This window comes from Scyliorhinus canicula, chromosome 4 (genome assembly GCF_902713615.1).
Source record: "Scyliorhinus canicula chromosome 4, sScyCan1.1, whole genome shotgun sequence".
NCBI lineage: Eukaryota > Metazoa > Chordata > Chondrichthyes > Carcharhiniformes > Scyliorhinidae > Scyliorhinus > Scyliorhinus canicula.
In genome coordinates this window covers 161,988,830-162,010,140 of record NC_052149.1, presented here as the reverse complement: position 1 = coordinate 162,010,140, position 21,311 = coordinate 161,988,830, and the positions used below count along the sequence as shown (strand labels likewise).

Genomic DNA, 21,311 nt, shown 5'->3' with positions numbered 1-21,311 from the left:
AACTGATGTGCTGTTTCTATGAATAGCAGCTACTTGTGTCCCAGTGTGACGATCTTTAACAATGGAAAAACCCATTACAGTGGTGCCAACATAAATGAACATTACTGCAGGTATATTACAGGGACACATTTTATTGCAATTCCCATGTACTAAATTTAATACATATTAGATTTTTAGCAGCAGTGGAGGTCAACATGAACTCTTATGCTCTCCTCGTGTCTAGATATTAATAGTATAATTTTTTTCCTTCCACTAGACTCCAGAAGAATTGGATGATTCTGACTTTGAAACTGAAGACTTTGATGTGCAAAGTAGAACTAGTGTCCAGACACAGGAAGATCAGCTTATTAATGGACAGAGTGCAAGGGTAAGTAGTTGCCTATGTTTAGAATAAATTTACCTATTTGTTTCTGGTTGATACATAGGTCATTAACATAAGTTGTATTGTGTTTGTACTTGCAGCTTTCAAATACAAAAATATTAGCTGATGCAAGTGTTGCATTGTATACTCCATGGGGAGTAACTGGCAGCTGCACAAAGTTACTAATCAGGCTAAAAGTTTCCAACTATTAAATTTGGTGGTATGGGTGTGAAACTGTGTAGCTAATTAAAGCAAAAATATACAATCTAAAACGTAATGTTAGTGATTCCTTGTAACTGTCTCATGTAGACATTTTTCAAAAATGGACTGTGGGAAATAAGGTGCAGAATTCTGCACTGCTTTATCTACAGGGAATTTAGTTTAAATGCAGCCAAAGCAGATGGAATGTCAGTGACAGCTGTTAGGATCCAAAGAATGCATTTGGGCAGTTTTAGTACAGTTCCCAATGGACAAGTCCATAGTGCTCAGCTGCTCTGATTTTTGGCACTAACTGCCACTGTTGTAAATGGCTGTTTATACAAAATGAAAATGTCATAAGTGTCTTGTTTCTGAAGCTGGGATTGCGGAATATTATCCAAATAAGTAAAGTACGGTGAAGCATCAGCAGGACTTTGGCTAAATGATTTGAGACTAAATTGTTGAGGGGAGGTGCTCTTTGAAAAGTGGTTCTGTTCACTTGTGGATTTGTTGCTGCTAAAAATTTTCTTTGCTGTGCTGGTTTCTACTTGTCTAAATAGATAAAACCATAGCACCTCCAGTTTCAACCCAGACTGTTCATAGCAGTTCACAACATGCTATTTACTCATTATTAGAAATCAAGCAGCAGGTATCCTATATGTGTGTATGTAGTGAAGTGCATATGTATACTACTTTAGCTGCATCTGTCGTTTTTAAATCTTAAAAAAAAAGTTTAATTTTAGTTTAGTTTATTAGTAGTCAAGCTTTGTGGACAGTGAATGAATGCAGGGGAGCATTAACATTCTGTCTGGCAGCAGCTGGCATTACAAACTTTGGAAGCTATTGGGTTGTGCAAAATTGAACCATTTACAGTGTTAAATGGGAGTCAAAAATGTATTCATTCAACTTTCATTTGCTGTAAATGGGTACGAGTGGAATATAGAAAAGCAGTCGGTCATAGCAGCTGAATAGGTTACACAAATGAAAGTATTGAATAGATATGCATTGCTTTGTCTTAACAGAAATATTAAATCAGGATGTACATTGGATAGAAGTTTTAAGTGAATATGATTTTAGCTCCTATTGTGCATTATTTCAAGAATAAGTTTTGAGGAATTTCTTTGTGATTGATTGAAGATGGCACTACAGAGGTAGTGTAGCAATTGCATGCTGGATGTTAAATTAGTATGTTGAAAACAACTCCATATCAATGCTAAAAAATCCTTCCAGAAAATGCCATTACAAGTAGTCCTTTATTAATGAGACCTGAGGAAGGGCCATTATTCAATGAAATAAAGTAAGCTAAACATACAGTTCCAAGATAAAACTGAGTCGTCATACTTTTAGAAAAACACTAAGCTGATGAATAGGTTGTAGACAGGAGCATAGTGTTAACTTAGTGCACTAAAAGCTAGAAAGGAGAAAAGTGGAAGGCAGAGAAACAAATTGAACTGTCTAGTATGGCAGGGCGGGGGGACCAGAGCAATAGGTCAGCGGGAGAAATAACTGAAGGGGAGCTACAGACTAAGGCCAGTAAGATTAAGAGGAAGAGCAGGCAGGGAGTGGTTGGTCAACGCAGCGGGGCTGGTGGGCTGAAATGCATTAGTTTCAATGCAAGGAGTATTTCAGGTAAAACAAATGAACTTAGAGCTTGGCTTAGTACGTGGAATTATGTTGTTGCTATTACAGAAACTTGGTTGAAAGACAGACAGGACTGGTAACTAAACATTCCAGGATTTAGATGCTTCAGGCAGAATAGAGGGGGATGCAAAAGGGGTGGGGGAGTTGTATTATTGGTTAAGGAGAATATCACCGCTGTGCTGAGGGAAGACAACCTTGTAGGGTTCAGGCAGTGAGGCAATCTGGGTAGAGCTCAGGAATAGGAAGGGTGCTGTCACAATGTTGGAGATTTACTACAGACCTTCTAACAGCCAGTGGGAGATAGAGGAACAGATATGCAGACACATCTTGTAAAGATGCATAAACAATAGGGTTGTTGTGGTCGGTGATTTTAACTTTCCCTGTATTGACTGGGACATACTTACTGCTAGAGGCATGAATTGAGCAGAATTTGTAAGGAGCGTCCAGGAGGGTTTCTTGGAACAATATATAAATAGCCCAACTTGGGAAGGGGCCACATTAGATCTGATGCTGGGAAATGAGCCCTGCCAGGAGATCGAAGTTTCAGTAAGAGATTATTTCGGGAACAGTGATCATAATTTTTGAGCTGCTTATGGAAAAGGACGAGTGGTCCTCAGGTGAAGGTGTTAGACTGGGGGAAGGCTAATTACAACAGTATTAGGCAGGATCTGGAAAGTGTTGACTGAGCGAGGCTGTTTGAGGGAAAATCAACATCCGGCATGTGGGAGGCTTTCAAATGTCAATTGTTTAGAATTCAGGACTGGCATGTACCCGTGATGACAAAAGAGAAAGGTGGCAAGTACAGGGAACCCTGGATAACGAGGGATATTATGAATCTTGTCAAAAAGAAGCATTCGTAAGGTCTAAAAGGCTTTGGACGATGAAGCCCTTGAAGAATATAAAGCAAGTAGGAAGGAACTTTAGGTAGGAGTTAGGAAGGCTGAAAGGGGTCATGAAATGTCATTGACTAACAGGATTAAGGAAAATCTTAAGGCATTTTATACATATGTAGTGCAAGAGGTTAGCCAGAGAAAGGGTTGGTCCATTCAAGGATATTGGAGGGATTCTATGTATGGAACCAGAGGAGATGGGAGAGATACTAAACAAATACTTTGCCTCAGTATTCACCAAAGAGAAGGACTTGGTGGATGAAGAGTATAGGGTAATGTGTGTAGATATTCTGAGTCATGTCGATATTAATAAAGAGGAGGTGTTGGGCATCTTAAAAAGCATTAAAGTAGATAAGTTCCCAGGGCCTGATGGGACCTACCCCAGAATACTGCAGAAGGAAAGGGAGGAAATTGCTGGGGCCTTGACAGTAGTCTTTGTATCCTCATTGGCTACAGATGAAGTTCCAGAGGACTGGAGAGTAGCCAATGTTGTTCTATTGTTTAAGAAGGGCAGCAGGGATAATCCAGGAAATTATAGGCCGGTGAGCCTTGTGTCAGTGGTAGGGAAACTATTGGAAAAGATTGTTAGAGATAGGATTTACTCACATTTGGAAACAAATGGACTTATTAGTGATGGACAGCATGGTTTTGAGAAGGGGAGGTCGTGCCTCACTAATTTGATTGAGTTTTTCGAAAAAGTGACAAATACTAGATGAGGGAAAGGCAGTAGATATTGTATACATGGACTTCAGTAAAGGCTTTGACAAGGTACCTCATGGTATCATGGTACACTGGTACAAAAGGTGAAGTCACATGGGATCAGAGGAGAGCTGGCAAGTTGGATACAGAATTAGCTTGGGCACAGAAGACTGAGGGTAGCAGTAGAAAGGTGCTTTTCTTTTTTTTTGGAAATGTTTTTTATTGAGTTTTCATATTTTATATCCAACAAATTACAAATTATTAGAAAAAAAAACACGCAAAAATTAACATGTATATTTACAGGTAAGCATCTTCATAATAACAACTGTGGCCGCCCCCTTTAACCGGCATACATATTTTACATTCCCCAATATGGCCGAGGCACATGTTTATAGGCATTTATTTACAATTCGGTTTTGGGCCTTAGCTTGCCATCAGACTGTCGCTTGCGGCTTTGTCCTTCCTTTCTTTTTCTTGGAATAATTTTTATTCATGTTTTCAACAACAAATTTTATCACAACAGAGAAAAACAGTAACCCCTCCCCTCCAATAAAAAAAAAAATAAATTAACAAGAAAAAGAAATAAGCATAAAACCATGAGAGCAAACGCCCATAACGAACCCGTAGCCCTTCCCCCGATTCCCGTCCATTTTCCCCTGATTCTTGGACACGACTATTCTTCCTCTTGTTCGTTGGCCACAAACAGGTCCCGGAACAATTGCATGAATGGCTCCCACGTTCTGTGGAAGCCGTCGTCTGACCCTCGGATGGCGAATTTGATTTTCTCCATTTGGAGAGATTCCGAGAGGTCGGACAGCCAGTCTGCAGCTCTGGGCGGTGCTGCTGACTGCCAGCCAAACAGGATTATACGGCGAGCGATCAGGGAGGCAAAGGCAAGGGTGTCCGCCCTCCTCCCCAGGAATAGATCTGGCTGGTCTGAAACCCCGAAGACCGCCACTATCGGGCATGGCTCCACCCTCACCCCACCACTTTGGACAAAGCCTCAAAGAAGCCTGTCCAGTACTCCACAAGTCTGGGGCAAGACCAGAACATGTGGGCATGGTTGGCTGGGCCTCTTTGGCACCGTTCACATCTGTCCTCCACCTCCGGGAAGAACCTACTCATACGGTTTCTTGTTAAGTGGGCTCTATGTACCACTTTTAGTTGCGTCAGGCTGAGCCTTGCACACGTGGAGGTGGAGTTGACTCTATGCAGTGCTTCGCTCCAGAGTCCCCACCCTATCTCAATCCCCAGGTCATCCTCCCATTTCTTTCTTGTTGCGTCCAGTACGGTGTCGTTCCTTTCTACCAGTCGGTTATACATGTCGCTACAGTTCCCTTTCTCTAGGATACTTGCGTCCAGTAGGTCTTCCAGTAGTGTCTGTCGTGGCGGTTGTGGGTACGTCCTTGTCTCCTTTCGTAAGAAGTTTTTGAGCTGCAGGTACCGTAGCTCGTTCCACCTGGCTAGCCAAAATTTCTCTGTCAGTTCGTCCAGTGTTGCGATCCTGCCGTCCGTGTATAGGTCCCTGACTGTCGGTGTCCCTCCGTCCTGCCTCCACCTTTTGAAGGTGGCGTCAGTCAGTGCTGGTGTGAACCTATGGTTGTTGCAGATAGGAGCCTTGTCTGACATTTTGGTCAGGCCAAATTGCTGCCGCAGTTGGTTCCAGGATTGGAGGGTGGCTGTCACCACTGGGCTGCTGGAGTATTTTTTGGGTGGGGATGGGAGTGCTGCCGTGGCGAGGGGCCGGAGGGAGGTCCCCATGCAGGAGGCCTCCTCCGCACGCATCCACTCGGCTTCTGGCTCCTAGACCCATCCCCTTACTCGCTCGGCTGTTGTCGCCCAGTGGTAGAACACTGGATTTTGTTTTTTGTAGGACCTTCTTTGGGATCCTAGCATTTTTACCCCCCCCCCCCCCCACGAACGCCATGATAAGTTTGTCCAGCGCTTTGAAAAAGGCCTTGGGGATGTAGATCGGAATGGATCTAAACAGGAAGAGGAACCTGGGCAGTACGTTCATTTTGATCGTCTGGACTCTCCCCGTGAGGGAGAGTGGGAGTGTGTTCCATCTTTGCAGGTCCTTTTTTATTTCCTCCATCAGGCTGGTGATGTTCAATTTGTGGATCCCTTTCCAGTCATGGGCTATTTGGATCCCTAGGTAGCGGAATTTGTGTCGGACTTGTTTGAACGGCAGCCCCTTTAGTGCTGCCCCCCCCCCTTAGTACACACTTGCGGGTGTACTGGGAAGATCTCGCTTTTGCTCATGTTGAGTTTGTAGCCTGAGAAGGCTCCAAACTCTTTCAGGAGCGCAATGATTCCGTCCATGCTGCTTTGTGGGTCCGAGATGTAGAGGAGCAGATCATCTGCATAGAGTGAGATTCTGTGCTCTCTGCCTCCCCTTCGGATCCCCCTCCAAATTTTTGCTGCCCTGAGCGCGATTGCTAGCGGTTCGATTGCTAGTGCGAACAGCAGCGGGGACAGTGGCCATTATTGTCTGGTGCCCCTGTGCAGCTGGAAGTATTGGGAGTTGGTATTGTTGGTCCGTACGCTCGCCATGGGAGCATTGTATAGGAGCTTTACCCAAGCGGTGAACCCTGTTCCAAGACCGAACCGCTCCAGTACCTCTGAGGTATTTCCATTCGACTCTGTCGAAGGCCTTTTCTGCGTCCAGGGAGACGATCACTTCTTGTGTTCTCTCCCCGGAGGGGGTCATTATCACATTCAGCAGGTGCCTGATGTTCGAGGTAAGCTGTCTACCTTTGACGAAGCCAGTCTGGTCCTCTGTGACCACCTCAGGTACACAGTCTTCTAGCCTTTTGGCTAGGATTTTGGCCAGTATTTTGGCGTCTGCGTTCAGCAGAGATATGGGTCTGTATGACCCACATTCCGTTGGGTCTTTGTCTTTCTTAGGTATCAGCGAGATTGAGGCCTGTGCTAACGTGGGTGGCAGTGTGCCCCTAGTTAGCGAGTCTGTGAACATCTCCTGCAGGTGCGGGGCCAGCGCTGTCGCAAATTTTTTGTCGAAGTCCGCCGGGAATCCGTCTGGTCCCGGCGCCTTCCCCGTCTGCATGGAGCTAATGCTGTCCATGATCTCTCCCAGTGCTAGTGGTGCTTCCAGGTCCCGTTTTCGCCCTCTCCCACGACTGGTATGTCCAGTCCACCAAGGAACCAGTTCATCCCAGCCTTCCCCGTTGGGGGCTCTGAGGTGTACAGCTCTTGGTAGAAGGCCTTGAAGGTTGTGTTAATCCTCTCTGGTTCTGTTTCCAACGTGCCTCTGGTACCCCTGATTTGCGCAATTTCTCTGGTGGCTGCCTGCTTTCTCAGCTGGTGTGCCAACAGGCGGCTGGCTTTGTCTCCATGTTCGTACAGGGTCCCACGCGCCTGGCGGAGTTGGTGCACTGCTTTCCTGGTGGAGAGCAGGTCAAAGTTCCTTTGTAGTTCTTTTCTCTCCGCCAGGAGCTCTACGGTCGGGGCCTTGGAGTATTTACGGTCTACCTCCAGTATGGAGTCGACCAGCTTCTGCCTAGCCACCCTTTCTTCCCTATCTCTTTGCGCTTTGAAGGCAATGATTTCCCCTCTTAGTACGGCCTTAAGCGCTTCCCAGAACGTGGAGGGTGAGACCTCCCCGTTTTGGTTGTTCTCAGTGTACTCTGCTATGGCCCGCGCTATCCTTTCGCTGAAGGCCTTGTCAGCTAGTAAGGCACCGTCCAACCTCCATGTGGGGCGCTGGGCCCTTCCCGTCTCCAGCCACACGTCCATGTAGTGTGGAGCGTGGTCTGATATCACAATTGCGGAGTATTCCACTTTGTCTATCCCTGGAAGCACCGTTTTCCCCACCACAAAGAAGTCAATTCTGGTGTACACGTTGTGTACTGGGGAGAAGAAGGAGAATTCTTTCTCCCCCGGGTGGGCGAACCTCCAGGGGTCCACTGCTCCCATCTGCTCCATAAAGTGACCGAGTTCCCTTGCCATGCTTGAGGTTTTCCCCGTTTTGGGGTTTGATCTGTCCGTCTTTGAATCCTGTACACAGTTGAAGTCCCCCCCCATGATTAATTGATGCGTCGCTGTGTCTGGGATTTCTGCCATGGTCTTTTTGATGAAACTTGTGTCGTCCCAGTTGGGCACGTACACGTTGACTAGAACTACCGGTGCCCCATCCAGGGCCCCGCTGACCATGACATACCGCCCCCCTGGGTCTGTAACCGTCTTTGTCGCCCTAAACATTGTCCTCTTACCGATCAGGATCGCCACCCCCCTGGCCCTTGTCCCATAGCAGGAATGGTAGGTTTGTCCCACCCAGCCCTCCCTTACCCGCAGTTGGTCCTGCTCCCTCAGGTGCGTCTCTTGGAGGAAGACTATGTCGGCCCTCATGTTTCTGAGGTGGGTGAGGACTCTGGATCTCTTCACTGGGCCGTTACGTTCCCTTACGTTCCAGGTGATTATCCTGGTGGGGGGCTTCTGCCCCCTCGTTCCTGTGGGATTAACCATATTTATCTGGTGGACGCGCCCCTGCCCTCCGGGGTTTCCCTTTGTTAGGGGGCCGTCCAGGATGGCCGCTATCACTGCTCTCCCCATGTGGTCGGGTCTCTGCGCTCCGGGGTTTCCCCCGGGGGCAACCGCCATGGCCGTCCACTGTGTCCGCCACGCAGGTCGTCCCCTGCACTCTGGGGGGCCCCCTTTGCCCACAGACCGTACTGGGTGGGTGCTTGCAGCGGTTCCTTGTTTCGAGCCCTTGGTTGTGGCACTTTGTGGCCCTGTTCCTTTTCTGGCCTCTTCTGTCCCTTCGTCCCTGCATTTCCCCTCCCTGGTCTCGCTCCCTGTGTGTCGCCACCCCCCCCCCCGGTCTCTCCCTTTTCCCTCCTGTCCCCGTTTGCTCTCCTGACTTTGACGGGTGTCGTCCCCCCTGCCTGGCGCCCTCCCCCTTGTTGGTAGTGCGCTGCGGCCCTGCTTTGTTGCGTGCCCCCGGCGCTAGCTTTCCTGCTAGTACGGTGGCTCCCCTCTCGGGTGTTGTTGTCTCGCTTCTCCCCTGCCTGGCCTCTACGGCTTTCTGCCCGCTCTTCTCCCATCCTACCCTGCACCCTCTCGCCTGCTCTCCCTTCTCCAATACTCTCGTTCCCTCGTGCTGGGGCCTGGCCTCCCACCTGGGGTGGTCCCTTGGACAGTGGTTAGTTTTTTGTTCTGGGTGTTCCTGGTGGTGGCTGTGGGGGGGGGGGGGGGGGGGGGGGGGGGGGGCGGCAAGCATTGCCTCGCCCCTCCCCATCCCCCCCCGTCGGCGTGTCGTTGCCCCTTGCCAGGGGCCCCTCGTCCCTGCCCCCGCTGGCTGTTTTCCAGCCCGTGCTCCTCGACTAACCTATTCGCCTCAGTGGGGGCTGTAAAGAAATATTCCCTCTTTTGGTATGTGACCCAGAGTTTCGCTGGGTACAGCATACCAAAACGCACTCTGCTCCTGTGGAGAGCTGCTTTCGCTCTGTTGAACTCCGCCCGTCTCTTAGTTATATCTGCTCCAAGATCCTCATAGATTCGGATGGCGTGCCCTTCCCATTTGCAGGCTCTATTTTCCTTGGCCCAGCGCAGGATTGTCTCCCTATCCCGGTACCGGTGCAGTTTAGCTATGACTGCTCTCAGTTGTTCCCCTGCCTTGGGCTTCGGGCGCAGCGACCGATGTGCTCTGTCAATATCCGGTGGGCTGGGGAAAGTGTTCCTCCCCACTAAGTTGCCCAGCATCTCAGCCACGTATGCTGTGGGGTTTCTACCCTCGGTCCCCTGGGGCAGGCCCACTATCCTTACATTTTGCCTTCTCGAGCGGTTTTCCTGGTCATCTACCCTGCCCTTCAGGCTCCCCTGTGTTGCGCCCAGTCTCGCCACTTCCCTCTCCAGGGCCATGACCCGGTCGCTCATGTCGGTCGCTGCTTTCGCCAGCTCCTTAATGGTCGCCTCCTGGGCTTCCAGTTTCTCCCCTTGGGCATCCAATTTCTCCTCCAATCTGGTCAGACCCTGCTGCACCCCTGACATGGCCCTGGCCACTGCTGCCTGTACTGCGGTCTCTGCGTCTGCTTTCACCTCTGCCTTGATTACCTGCAGCTGCTCCCTCAGCACCTCGGTAAAGGCTGCCTTCCAATTCCAGCCTCCCTCTAGCCCCAGGGAAGAGGGAACCTGTCTGTCCAGCTCTTTTTGATGCGGCGATACCACCGTTCCGCCGCTTCGTGCGCTGATTCGCTCGCCTGAGCTGGCTTGCCCCTTGTCCCGTCTGCTTCTGGTGCCCCCTCTCCCTCTGCCTTTGCTCCCTTCTGGCGTTTTTTTCTCCCCCTTCCCTTTCATCTTTTCTTCTCCCCTTTCATCTTTTCTTCTCCCCTTGTTTTTCTTTTCCGCACCCTATTTTTCTTTTCTTTTTTTTTAATTTTTTGTCTCTTCCTTTCCCCCCCCCCCCCCCTCCCCTCTCTTCCCTTCTTTCCTTTACCACTTTATTTAATTAATTAATTAATTAATTATTTCCCCCCCCCCCCCTCTTTTATGCAACTTCTCTCAGGTGGGCTTACTTTGGATGGGAGAGAATGTAAAAAGAGAGAAAATAATATATATACCCCCCCCCCCTCTCTCTTTAACAGTTTTCTTTTGGGTTTTTTTTTATAAAAGTCCTTTTTTTCTTCTTCCTTTCCCCTCACTCACCCAGGATAGAGAGAGAGAGGCTTTTGTCCAGTCTCTTTGACCTTGCCTCGTGGTGGTCGCTGCCGGGGGGGGGGGGGGGGGGGGGGGGGTGTTGGGTCGGTCCCCGCTGCTCCGTTTGGGCTGTCGCACTCCGCACCCTCCCGGTGGAGGTGGTTAGGTCGCTGCCGCTGGCTGTGCCCCGCTTCGGTCCTGGCCGCTGCCGCACCGCTCCTGGCCTGCGTTGGGGGGAGGAGAGGGGGGGGGGGGGGGGAGAGAGGTGGACCTGCCGCCGCCGAACCGCTCCCGCTGCTGAGGATCCTCCGCCGGCAGGTTTGTTGGGGGGGGGGGTTCCCTTCCCTTCCCTTCCCTTCCCTTCCCTTCCCTTCCCTTCCCTTCCCTTCCCTTCTCTTTGCCGCTGCGGAGAGAAAGGCCCCGACTTTGTTACCCTGCGGGAGCCCCTCTCCGCGTGACCGCTCCGCTCGCCGACCGGAAGCTCATCCGAAGGGTGCTTTTCTGAATGGAAGGCTGTGACTAGTGGCGTTTCACAGGGATCAGTTCTGGGGCCTTTGTTGTTCATGGTGTATATAGATGATTTGGAAGAAAATGGGGCTGGTCTGATTAGTAAGTTCACAGACAATACAAAAATTGATGGAGTTGTGGATAGTGAAGAGGATTGTCAGAGGATACAGCAGGATATAAACTGGTTGGAGTCTTGGGCGGAGTAATGGCAGATGTAGTTTAATCTGGACAAGTGTGAGGTAATGCATTTCAGAAGGTCCAATACATGTAGGAATTACACAATAAATGGTAGAACTCTTGCGAGTACTGACAGCCAAAGAGATCTGGACATGCATGTCCACCGATCACTGAAAGTGGCAGCGCATGTGGTAAGGTGGTCAAGAAGGCCCACTGCATGCTGGCCTTCATCGGTTGCAGCATTGAATATAAAAATTGGCAAGTTGCAGCTGTACAGGACCTTAAGCTTTGTTTGGAATATTGTGTACAATTCTGGTTGCCACACTACCAGAAGGATGTGGATGCTTTGGAGAGGGTACAGAAGCGGTTTACTTGGATGTTACCTGGTACGGAGGGAATTAGCTTTGAGGAGAAGTTAGATAAACTCTATCTGTTCTCACTGGAGGTTGAGAGGCGACCTGATAGAGGTCTGCAAGATTGAGTGGCATGGACAGTGTATAGTCGGATGCTCTTTCCTAGGGTAGGAGAGTCAAGTACAAGGGGACATAGGTTTAAAGTGCGTGGGGGAAAATTTAGAATAGATGTGCAAGGCAAGTTTTTTTTACACAGAGGATGGTAAATATATGGAACGCGCTGCCTGGGAAGGTGGTGGTAACAGGCACGATAGTGGCATTTCAGGGACATCTAGAGAATATATGAATAGGGTGGGAATAGGAGGATACTGACTCCGTTAGTACAGATGGTTTTAATTTAGGCGGGTACCATGGTCGGCACAGGCTTGGAGGGCCGAAGGGCCTGTTCCTATGCTGTATTGTTCTTTGTAGTGGGAATTTAAACTTTATTATATTGTCTGCTCTAAAGCAGAGATCACTGTTGAGAAATGAATATTTTCTCAAAAGATTACTTTTGGACATTTCAAGTAATCTTGAATTAGGTTGGGAATGTGTTATTAGAAAGATGATGTCAGGGCAGCACGGTGGCACAGTGGATTAGCCCTGCTGCTTCACGGTGTTGAGGTCCCAGGTTCGATCATGGCTCTGGGTCACTGTCCTTGTGGAGTTTGCACATTCTCCCAGTGTTTACGTGGGTCGGGCCCCCACAACCCAAAGATATGCAAGCTAGGTAGATTGGCCACGCTAAATTGCCTCTTAATTGGAAAAAATTAATTGGGTACTCTAAATTTATTTAAAAAAAGATAATGTCTACACTGCCTTAGTCTACAGCACCCAGAGTCCAAACTCAGAAAAGCAAATCCTATTACATGATGCAAAATCTCTCTTACATCAAACTCCATCCAAACATTATCCTAAATCGAGTTTACCAATTCATTTGAAATGTTGAAACTATGTTCTCTTGCTCTCAAAATTAGACTAAATGTATTCCTTGTAACCCTTGCCAGCCTTCAATAGTTTGTTTTTATTGTTCTGGGGTTTAAAATAGAAATACTAATGCAATTCATAGTCACAATTGGAATGAATAAAAGGGGTATAATGTGAATTAAGTCATTAAATCGTTCTTGAAGTTTAATTGTTTTTCTTCATATCGGCTAGCAGTTTTCATACATCCTTGTTTCATGTGTGCCTTAGTTCATTTCTTGCAACATTTGTGCACTCTTTGCCTTCTAACTATAGGTCCTTTCTAATGATTGTCCTTGTTTTTCAGGCTATTATGGCTCAGCTTCCACAGGAACAAAAAGCAAAGATTGCTGAACAGGTAGCCAGCTTTGAGGAGGAGAAGATCAAACTGGATGCTGAAGTTTCTAAATGGGATGATAGTGGAAATGATATTATTGTCCTAGCCAAACAGATGTGCATGATCATGATGGAGATGACAGACTTCACCAGGTGTGCCGTTCAGCTTTTATTTGTAACTCTGAGCTCAGTGATATTTTTGGCTAATGTGGTTCAGCATCGAATCTTTGTGCTAACACGAGTACTATTATGTACGAATTGCTTCACATTACAAAATATGGTAATCTTATATTGATTTTTGCCATCTCTTAGTAATTTGCAACAAACTTTAAACATTTTTACCCCTTTCAAAGCCGTATCATCATTGGCACTCATGTTTTGTGAAAAGCTAAAAAGGTTTAGTCAATTGGAATTGTTCTTTATTCCTTTTGAAACACCACTCATTTTGATGATGCATCGAAAATAGAAGCAGGAGAAGGTCATTTGGCCGTTTGAGCATGCTCCGCCTTTCATGGCTGATCATCCAAGTTCATTACCCTGATCCCGCCTTCCCCCTTGATATTTTTTGCCCAAGAGCTATGTCTAATTTCTCCTCGAATTTCCACAAGTTGGGCACTTTCTATTACCAGGAGTTCAAATCCTCATGGTTTTTTTTATTTGGCTGTTTAAAAACTGATAGCTAAAGTTTATTTAATTTGAAACTGCATAAGAAACAAGTCAGCAAGCAGCTACCATGCCAACTTGAAATTTCAGTGTAATATGCCTGAATAGTCCACTTTTCTTCGTTATTCTCCTCTAACTTTAAATGCAAATAAGTAAAAAAATAAGTTGAGATAGTAATATCCCCATAACCAGCTGTGCATTTAAACCCTCTAATACTGGTGTAAGGCGCTCAACAGTTGAGAGGAGATTGCACTGAAATGTTCAAAATTATGAGGGCTTTGGACAGAGTAGATTAGAAGGAACGTCAACCGGATTGGACTTGAGGAAAAACATTTCATGCAGCAAGTGGTTAGAATCTGGAATGCACCGCCTTAAGAGTCTGATACAGGCTGATTGACTTTGAAATTGGATAATTATCTGATGAAAAATGAAATGAAAATCGCTTATTGTCACAACTAGGCTTCAAATGAAGTTACTATGAAAAGCCTCTGATGTTAATAAAAGTAAAACCTAAATATAAAAATAAAAGACCAATAACTTGGGGCGAGAGTCTCTCCCAGCGGCGGGAGGTGGCCCACCACTATGAATGGGGTTTCCTATCAAATTCATCCCAAGCCGCTGGGAGGGGGTGGGCCATGGGTGGGACAGGGCGATCCTGCCAGTGTGAGTAGCCAGAAGATCTCTCCCTTGATTTTTTTACATTTACTGATCTCACAGGTTCTCGCCTGTATCAATCCCATATTCTATACAGACTGCAGTTCCTTATCCCAAAAGAATAATTATCTGAATAGAAAACATTTGCAGACCAATAGGAGAAAAACAGACCAGTGGCGCAAACCGAGTTGCTCTCGCAGAGCTTGCACAGCATGATGAGACAAATAGTCTCCTGTGTTGCAACCATTTTACGATTCTACGATGGTTTCTTTTGCAGAGGAAAGGGCCCTCTGAAGAATACATCGGATGTAATCAGTGCAGCCAAAAAAATTGCTGAAGCTGGATCAAGAATGGATAAACTTGGACGTACTATTGCTGATCATGTGAGTCTTTGCAGTAGAGGTAGTGCAAAATGCTAGTGTGTTAAATAGTACCAATAGTAGGAGTGTGCAATGTGAAAGTGAGTGGATTCTCTTTTTTGTTTTCACAGACATAGTGCATTCTCTCTAAGTTATTAGCAAAGGTGATATGAAAGAGAACTTTTTTCACGCAGCAGATGATTAGCGGCTGGAATACTGCCCGAGTGATCAAGGCAGATTCAGTCAAAGCATTTGAAAAGGAACAATGTGCAGAGTTACGGGGTTGAGGTGAATTGCCATTTGGGAGTCAGTGCAGATACAATGAGCAGAATAGATTCCTTCTGTGCTGTAAAAAATCTGGATTTTGTGCACTTTTGTTCATGCATTCATGCTTTTCTGCAATTTTATATGTATGACTGCTGGTGTGGAAATATTAGACTTCTTGAGAAGTAGTTTGTGAAATATTGACTGCAATGGTATTGGCCTTTCTTTCTGTTATGGTAACATAGGTTTAGATTCGTGTGCACAAAAGGGTCTGGCTTGATTTGATTAGCTCAGGAATGTAGATGCTAAGTTGAAATTCATCAGTTTGTCAGTTTTGGGTGAGATCTTCCGGCTGTTCATGCCAGCGGGATCTTCAGTCCCACTGATGGTGCACTCTAGCTGCGGGTTTCCCGGCGACATAGGGTGGATTCAATGGGAAATCCCATTGACCGCTGCGGGACCAGAGAATCTCACCCATTGTTTGAATTTATATAACACATCTACATTTCAGTTGTCCTGATGATTAAGAATTTACTTCCCTTTTGCTAACTTGAGTTGTTCACCTGAACTGATCAGAGTGACACTGAATGCTCAGCAACAAACTGTTGTGTAGTATTCAGGGACTTTGTGCGGTCCAGTTTACATTGTAGATCAGCACAGCACATTGATTCTCATGGTTTTGTTTATCTGTTTACTGGTTAATCTATTTAACAGTTAACTTAATTTTGATGTTGTAATCTTCTGACGTCAAGGAGGTTCATGCGTCATAACCAGTTGCCAAAGTACAGTAATTAATTTTTATTTGATTCCTGGACTTAGCACAATTTACTTATTTGCATTTTGGGGTCATGTGGACTGAGCGGGCGGTTGCCTTTAGGTATGTTCCAAAGTGCTGAGCTCAAGAAAATGAATTAGTTAAAAGCCCAAAACATAGATTCCAAAATGCTAATTGTGTCAAGCTCGTCTGAATATTATTCTGTACAGGGAAAGTAGAGTGAGAATATGATAACTATAATCAAGAGAGAAAGGAACCGAGAACAAAATGTATTCCGACTTATTTATGATTGTGTTCTCTTAAAAATGATTTTGCTTGCCAGCTACACAAATTGATTGGGATCAAATTAAAGCAATGGAAAATTTATAATCTGTGAAACTCTTCATGAAATACTTGTTCCGCAAAGGATGTGAGGTAGTAATGAGATGGTGGATTGCAATATGAACAGTACATTTCCTTCTAAACCTTTTCTCCCCTGAGCTTCCAGTTTCCCCATAAATGCACCTGTACTATTTGCCTCGAGTGCGCATTGTGGTAATGCATTCAACATTTTCTAAGTAAAGACATTTCTCCAAAATTTGCTATCAGATTTGGTGATTATTTTTTATTGATGTCTTCTCGTTCTGGTCTCCCTGGTGTTATGGGCCAGGATTTAGAGAACCCCAAAGTGTATCATGAGTTCACCTGACCCACAACTTTTAATAGATTGTAGTATGGGGAGCACATGGCCCACTCTACAGGTGTGGTAGAGCAGAAATGGAAAAGCATTTTTTTAAAGCAAAACAATGTTAATTCTATGAACTCAAGTTAACCTTTTTAAAACCACAGTGAACATCTTAACAACCATTAATTTAAATACAACCCCCAAAGAATACAACACTAAGTAATCCTTTAAGCTTTCCTTTTAACATCCATAAGACTGAAAACACCTTTTACCAGAAGCACATCAGGTTAAAGTCACTACTGTTATTAGTTTTAAATCACCAGGATCGATTTACAGTCTTTAGATTACAGAGAGAGATTCATACATCTTCTGGCTGTGACTGTAGCTATCCGGCTCTGAAAACGAGACTAAAATACACCCTGCAGCAAACAGACTAAAACAAAAGTAAAAAGCTGACAGACAGCTCAACTCCACCCACTCTGACATCACTGCAGTAATACACCCATTTCTTAAAGGTACTCTCACATGTCACTGGCAAGTAGAAGCATTTTCTCTATCAATTATCAATCTGTTTCATAATCTTAAAGACCTCTTGACAGGTCACCTTCAGCTTTCTCTTTCGGGAGAAAAGTTATCCAGCCTGTTCAGCAATAAGTACACCTTCTCGGCTCAGACATCATCCTTGTGAATTTTTTTTGTTACATATTTTCAATGCCTGTACATTTTTATAACATAACTCTGCACAGAATTCTACGTTTGTTCTAACCTTCAATAATTTTTCTATTTTTCAATTCTGTCCCTCTGAGAATGAAACCCATCATTTTTTAATGTGTCATTGTTATTCTTACTAACAATCCTTTTTTTAAAAACATTTTTGACTAGAGCAATTTTTTTTGTTTTACAAACTAGGACACTGCAACTTCACTTCTGGTAACTGAAAGTGAGCTGAAAGAGGCAAATGGGTTCTGATTGATATTAAAAACATTTTTTGCAGCACTTTGCAATGTTGCTGTCGGATTTGATATCAAAGATGATTTAATACTGGGCGTACCTCACTTGTTAAAACAGTTTAACCTGATGGCAGCATAGAAAATTTCACTCTATCAAATTAAGCTTTAGCACCTTTTAACACAGGCAGCTAACACACCTTTTGATATTTATTCAAGTTAATACAAATAGCTTGCTAAAGCTATTCCAGCTTGCAGAATAGCAATAAAGTAGAATGAGAAAATGGGAAGAGATGGACTAAATGTCCTCCTTCTGCACTGTAAATTCTATGAATCGGCAATTCACTGTTTCGCAGACTTTGTATATTCATGTTTAAGTGTCCAAAAATGTAATCTGCATTATACAAAATCACAGTTACTCTTCTACAAAAATTAGATTTAAAAACTTCTCAAAAAGCTATGGCTCAGCTGATTTAAGGAATCATTGCAAATATGCATGCTGTTTCTTCAAGCAAACAGTTTGAATAGTTTCCATAAGATTGATATCTGCAACAACCTGACACATAGAAAGTGCTCACACATTAAATTAAGTACAGATATAGAAAGTGAAAATCGCTTTCCATTAAGATACAGTTTGATCACGCACAGTAAAATAGGTTTTCTCAGACCTGGCAAATGATGCCACATTTTATTGATTCTTACCTTAACACTGACAATCTGTCAATTCCATCTGATTTCTAAGCAATCATTTGACCTGTACAAACTGTCTTTTTAATGGAATCCATATCATTAAACATTATTTTGAAGTTGTTTAGATTGCAAATTATTTTCTCCATCTCCACTATTTTTACGTCAAATGCCAACACTTGCCCAAATTCTGTTCAACACTGATATCCATTAAACCAAATAATAGATTATTAGGAAAAACTGGACTACTGATCTGTTCTAGCAACAAAACTGAATGCATTGGACAGTTTGCCTCCTCTTTAGTTTTGGAAACTGGCAGTGGAAGTTTTTGTTATGCTTTCACAGGATGTAGCCATTACTGGCTAGACCAGCTCTTGGCCATCCGTCCTTCAACTTGCGAAGATGGTGATCAGCTGCCTTCTTGAAATGCTTCAGTCCATGTAGCATAGGCACACCCAAAGTGCAGTTAGGTAGGGCATTCCAAGATTCTGACCCAGCAACAGTGAAGAAGCGGCAAAATATCTTTCCAAGTCATGATGGTGTGTGGCTTGGGGAAGTGGGGGGTGAATTACAGGTGTTGGTGTTCCCATGTATCAGCAGCCTTTGCCCTTCTCCATGGTAGAAGTTCCTGGTTTGGAAGGAGCTGTTGAGATAGGTTTGACTAGTTGCATCAGTGCATCTTATATATGGTACATACTGCTGCCACTGAGAGTCAATGGTGAAGCGAGTAAATGTTTTCAGTTGTTGGATGGGGTGCCAATCAAGCAGGCTGTTTTATCTTGGATGGTGTTGAACATCTGAGTTTTATGGGACTGGACTTAACCAGGTAAGTGGGGAGTATTGCATCACAGTTCAAAATTATTGGCAGGCTTTGGAGATTTGGGAGGTGAGATACTTGCCACACTGTTCCCAGCCTCTGACCTGCTCTTGTGACCACTATTTAAATTGCTAGTCCCGTTCAGTTTCTGGTCAATACTAATTCCCAAGATGTTGTTAGTTAAATCCAAAGAGTTAAATCTGAGCCGCCATACTATGTGTAGAATACTGAACTAAAAATCGCAGTTAATTAATTTTGGATCATATTTGCTTAATACTGCACTTAACCGATAAGTCTCAGTAGCTAGGCTTCTATCTGCTTTCAGCTGTATCTTTTCAAAATAAGCAAGTACCCTGGCAGCTACCTGATCTTGTATAATGCATTATCCTGTCCTACTTATTGTAAATCTGAAAAAGTAGCAACCCGATATTGTTGGTGCCAGCTGTCTTGGACAGATGTTGACCCCTGCTGTTAGCCAAGGTAGACTTTGATATTTTCCCATCTGCCAATAGTTATATAGATATGGGGAAGACACTTTACACTTGCGTTCCACCAAGTACTATTTTCAGTTCAGGAACTTGTTGGCTGATTAGTGGTATTGCCAAGTCTAATGAGCCACGGCAATATAATTCTGCCTCCCAAGTTCCCCAATCGGGGAGAGTAGGCAGGCAGGATTGTATGCCTAGTGTTGCCAATCGACACCGGAGTTACCAATAATGTTGCTGTTGTTAATGAGTGGAATACTATCCCACCAATCGGCACCAATAATGTCAAATTAACTAGATATGGCAGTTATTAATGATAATATTGCTTTTCAGAGTCGCCAGGTATCAAATTATACCACCACAAGGCTTTACCGGATATCGATCAAAGACCAAACAACCAGTTAGTCAGTTCAAGTTCAATTACACACAAGGATTACTTTGAAATGCAACATAAAACACTACAAGTTAAACTACACCTAACAACTTCAATAACCTGTACTTAACTTCAGGGCAACCGGCTCTTTGCAGCAGATGAACGAGGCCTTTGTTCGGATCTTGCGTGGCTGGGTAGAAGAAGTGGCTTCGTTTCTGCTGGGCTCATCCATCTGGTATCGATCGTTGGTCTTGAACTTGTCTTCTGGTCGTAATGCTACACTTGGGTTTAGGTGTAGGCCGGGGCCAAGAGAGACCGAACACATGGCTGTGTCTCTTTTTATCCCTCTGGGATTTCGCGCTCTTTGGGGCAGTCCTTAGTTTTGGACCCAATAATTTGACAGGCTTCGATCACTGCCTTCGATTTTGGCCAATAAAGGGGCGGGTGCCTTGATGGCTGGGCGTGTCCAGAGCGGTCATTGACCTTGGATGTTTGGGCTTTCTTAGCTAAGGGAGTGGCGCTGGTTAGTCTGTATCTGTATGGGTTACCCGAGTACAATACTCTGGGGAAATGGGCCATTAGAATGCAAATGAGCAAGGGTTTCGATCACATCTAGCTATCTGGGTTGCAAATACACACACAAGCTCTGAGTGTGTCTGAGTCCTGGGTTGGCCATAATTCCCATGGTCCTTTGCAGGTGGCCATCTGAGATGGCTACACTAGTCTTTCAAAGCAGTGCATTCTAATTAAAAGAATCACAGCATTATTTACAGTGGCTCACTAGCACTTGAACGTTTAAGGCTTTTCCCAGGTTCCATGCTTTTCTGGAGGTACTCCTGCAAGATCTAAGGGGCTGCAATAGGTTGGGAGGAGAAGGATAGCTACTTCAACTAATCAGGTGACTACCCACTGAGAGACACTATCGACCACTGGCCTTGTGTGCCTAGCTCCTCCATTGGGAAGGAGATATTGCTCCTTGGGGCTATCGATTCAACAGTCACTTATCATGGGGAGTATGACTCTCCTGAGGCTCAGACATGCTCATAGAGAGTGGATCCACTACAGGGTCTACAAGTAAAAGAAGGTTAACCTTCCAGCTGGAGCTTGGTGCCCATTTCCTCTTCCCTATGGTGGGTCATTTGGCTGAGGCGAAGGCAGATGGTGCTCCTGCTGGTGTTGCTCCTCGTGTTGGTGGTGTTTTATCCCTTGTTCCTCATTCAAGGCGAAAGGTGGAGCGACATACACTGCTGCCATGCTGTGGTGAAGGCTAGCAATGGAAAGGCATAGCTGAAAGTGAGTAAAGTGCCTTGCAAGAAGTTGGAAATTACCAGTCAAGCGGTAATGACATTCTCCCAGAGAAGAGATGCTTTGAAGTGCAAGCTTTCACTTGGCTATGACTAGAACTTTTTAGTTTCATTGATCAAAGCCTTCCCGCCTTATCAGTTTCAACTGAATTAACCCATGTCGGTGACCTTGACAAGTTGCTGACAGATCGGAAAACTACCCTGGCTGAAAAATTTGGTACTGAGAGTTCAAATAATACTTAACTAACATTTTAAGATCTTAATTTGTTTGCCAACTCATCTGAGACCTTCAATCCTGGTTGGTAAAAACCAGAAGAGGGTAGGATTTCAGGATCCTGGCCCAGTGTCACTTTTAGGGTATTTAACTCTGTGCAATTGCAAACTTACAATCCCTTTCCCCAGGAAATCTACCCCCCACAATAATATCTCTAGTTTAGGTTACAGTCAGAGTAATACTAAGTTTCAAATTCCCAGTCAGCAGAAGCTTACTCTTTCCCTTTC

The 21,311-nt window shown here is 45.1% G+C and overlaps 1 protein-coding gene across 3 annotated transcripts in view; it reads left to right on the top strand.

The window, feature by feature from the left end:
• ctnna1 (catenin (cadherin-associated protein), alpha 1) overlaps positions 1–21,311 on the top strand; it is a 188,959-nt gene that overhangs the window by 152,776 nt on the left and 14,872 nt on the right. For all 3 annotated transcript variants that reach the window (XM_038795451.1, XM_038795452.1, XM_038795453.1), the window contains 3 exons: positions 257–367; positions 12,790–12,971; positions 14,413–14,518. In XM_038795451.1, the coding sequence (XP_038651379.1) occupies positions 257–367; positions 12,790–12,971; positions 14,413–14,518 (399 nt within the window). The remainder of the gene's footprint in view (positions 1–256; positions 368–12,789; positions 12,972–14,412; positions 14,519–21,311) is intronic.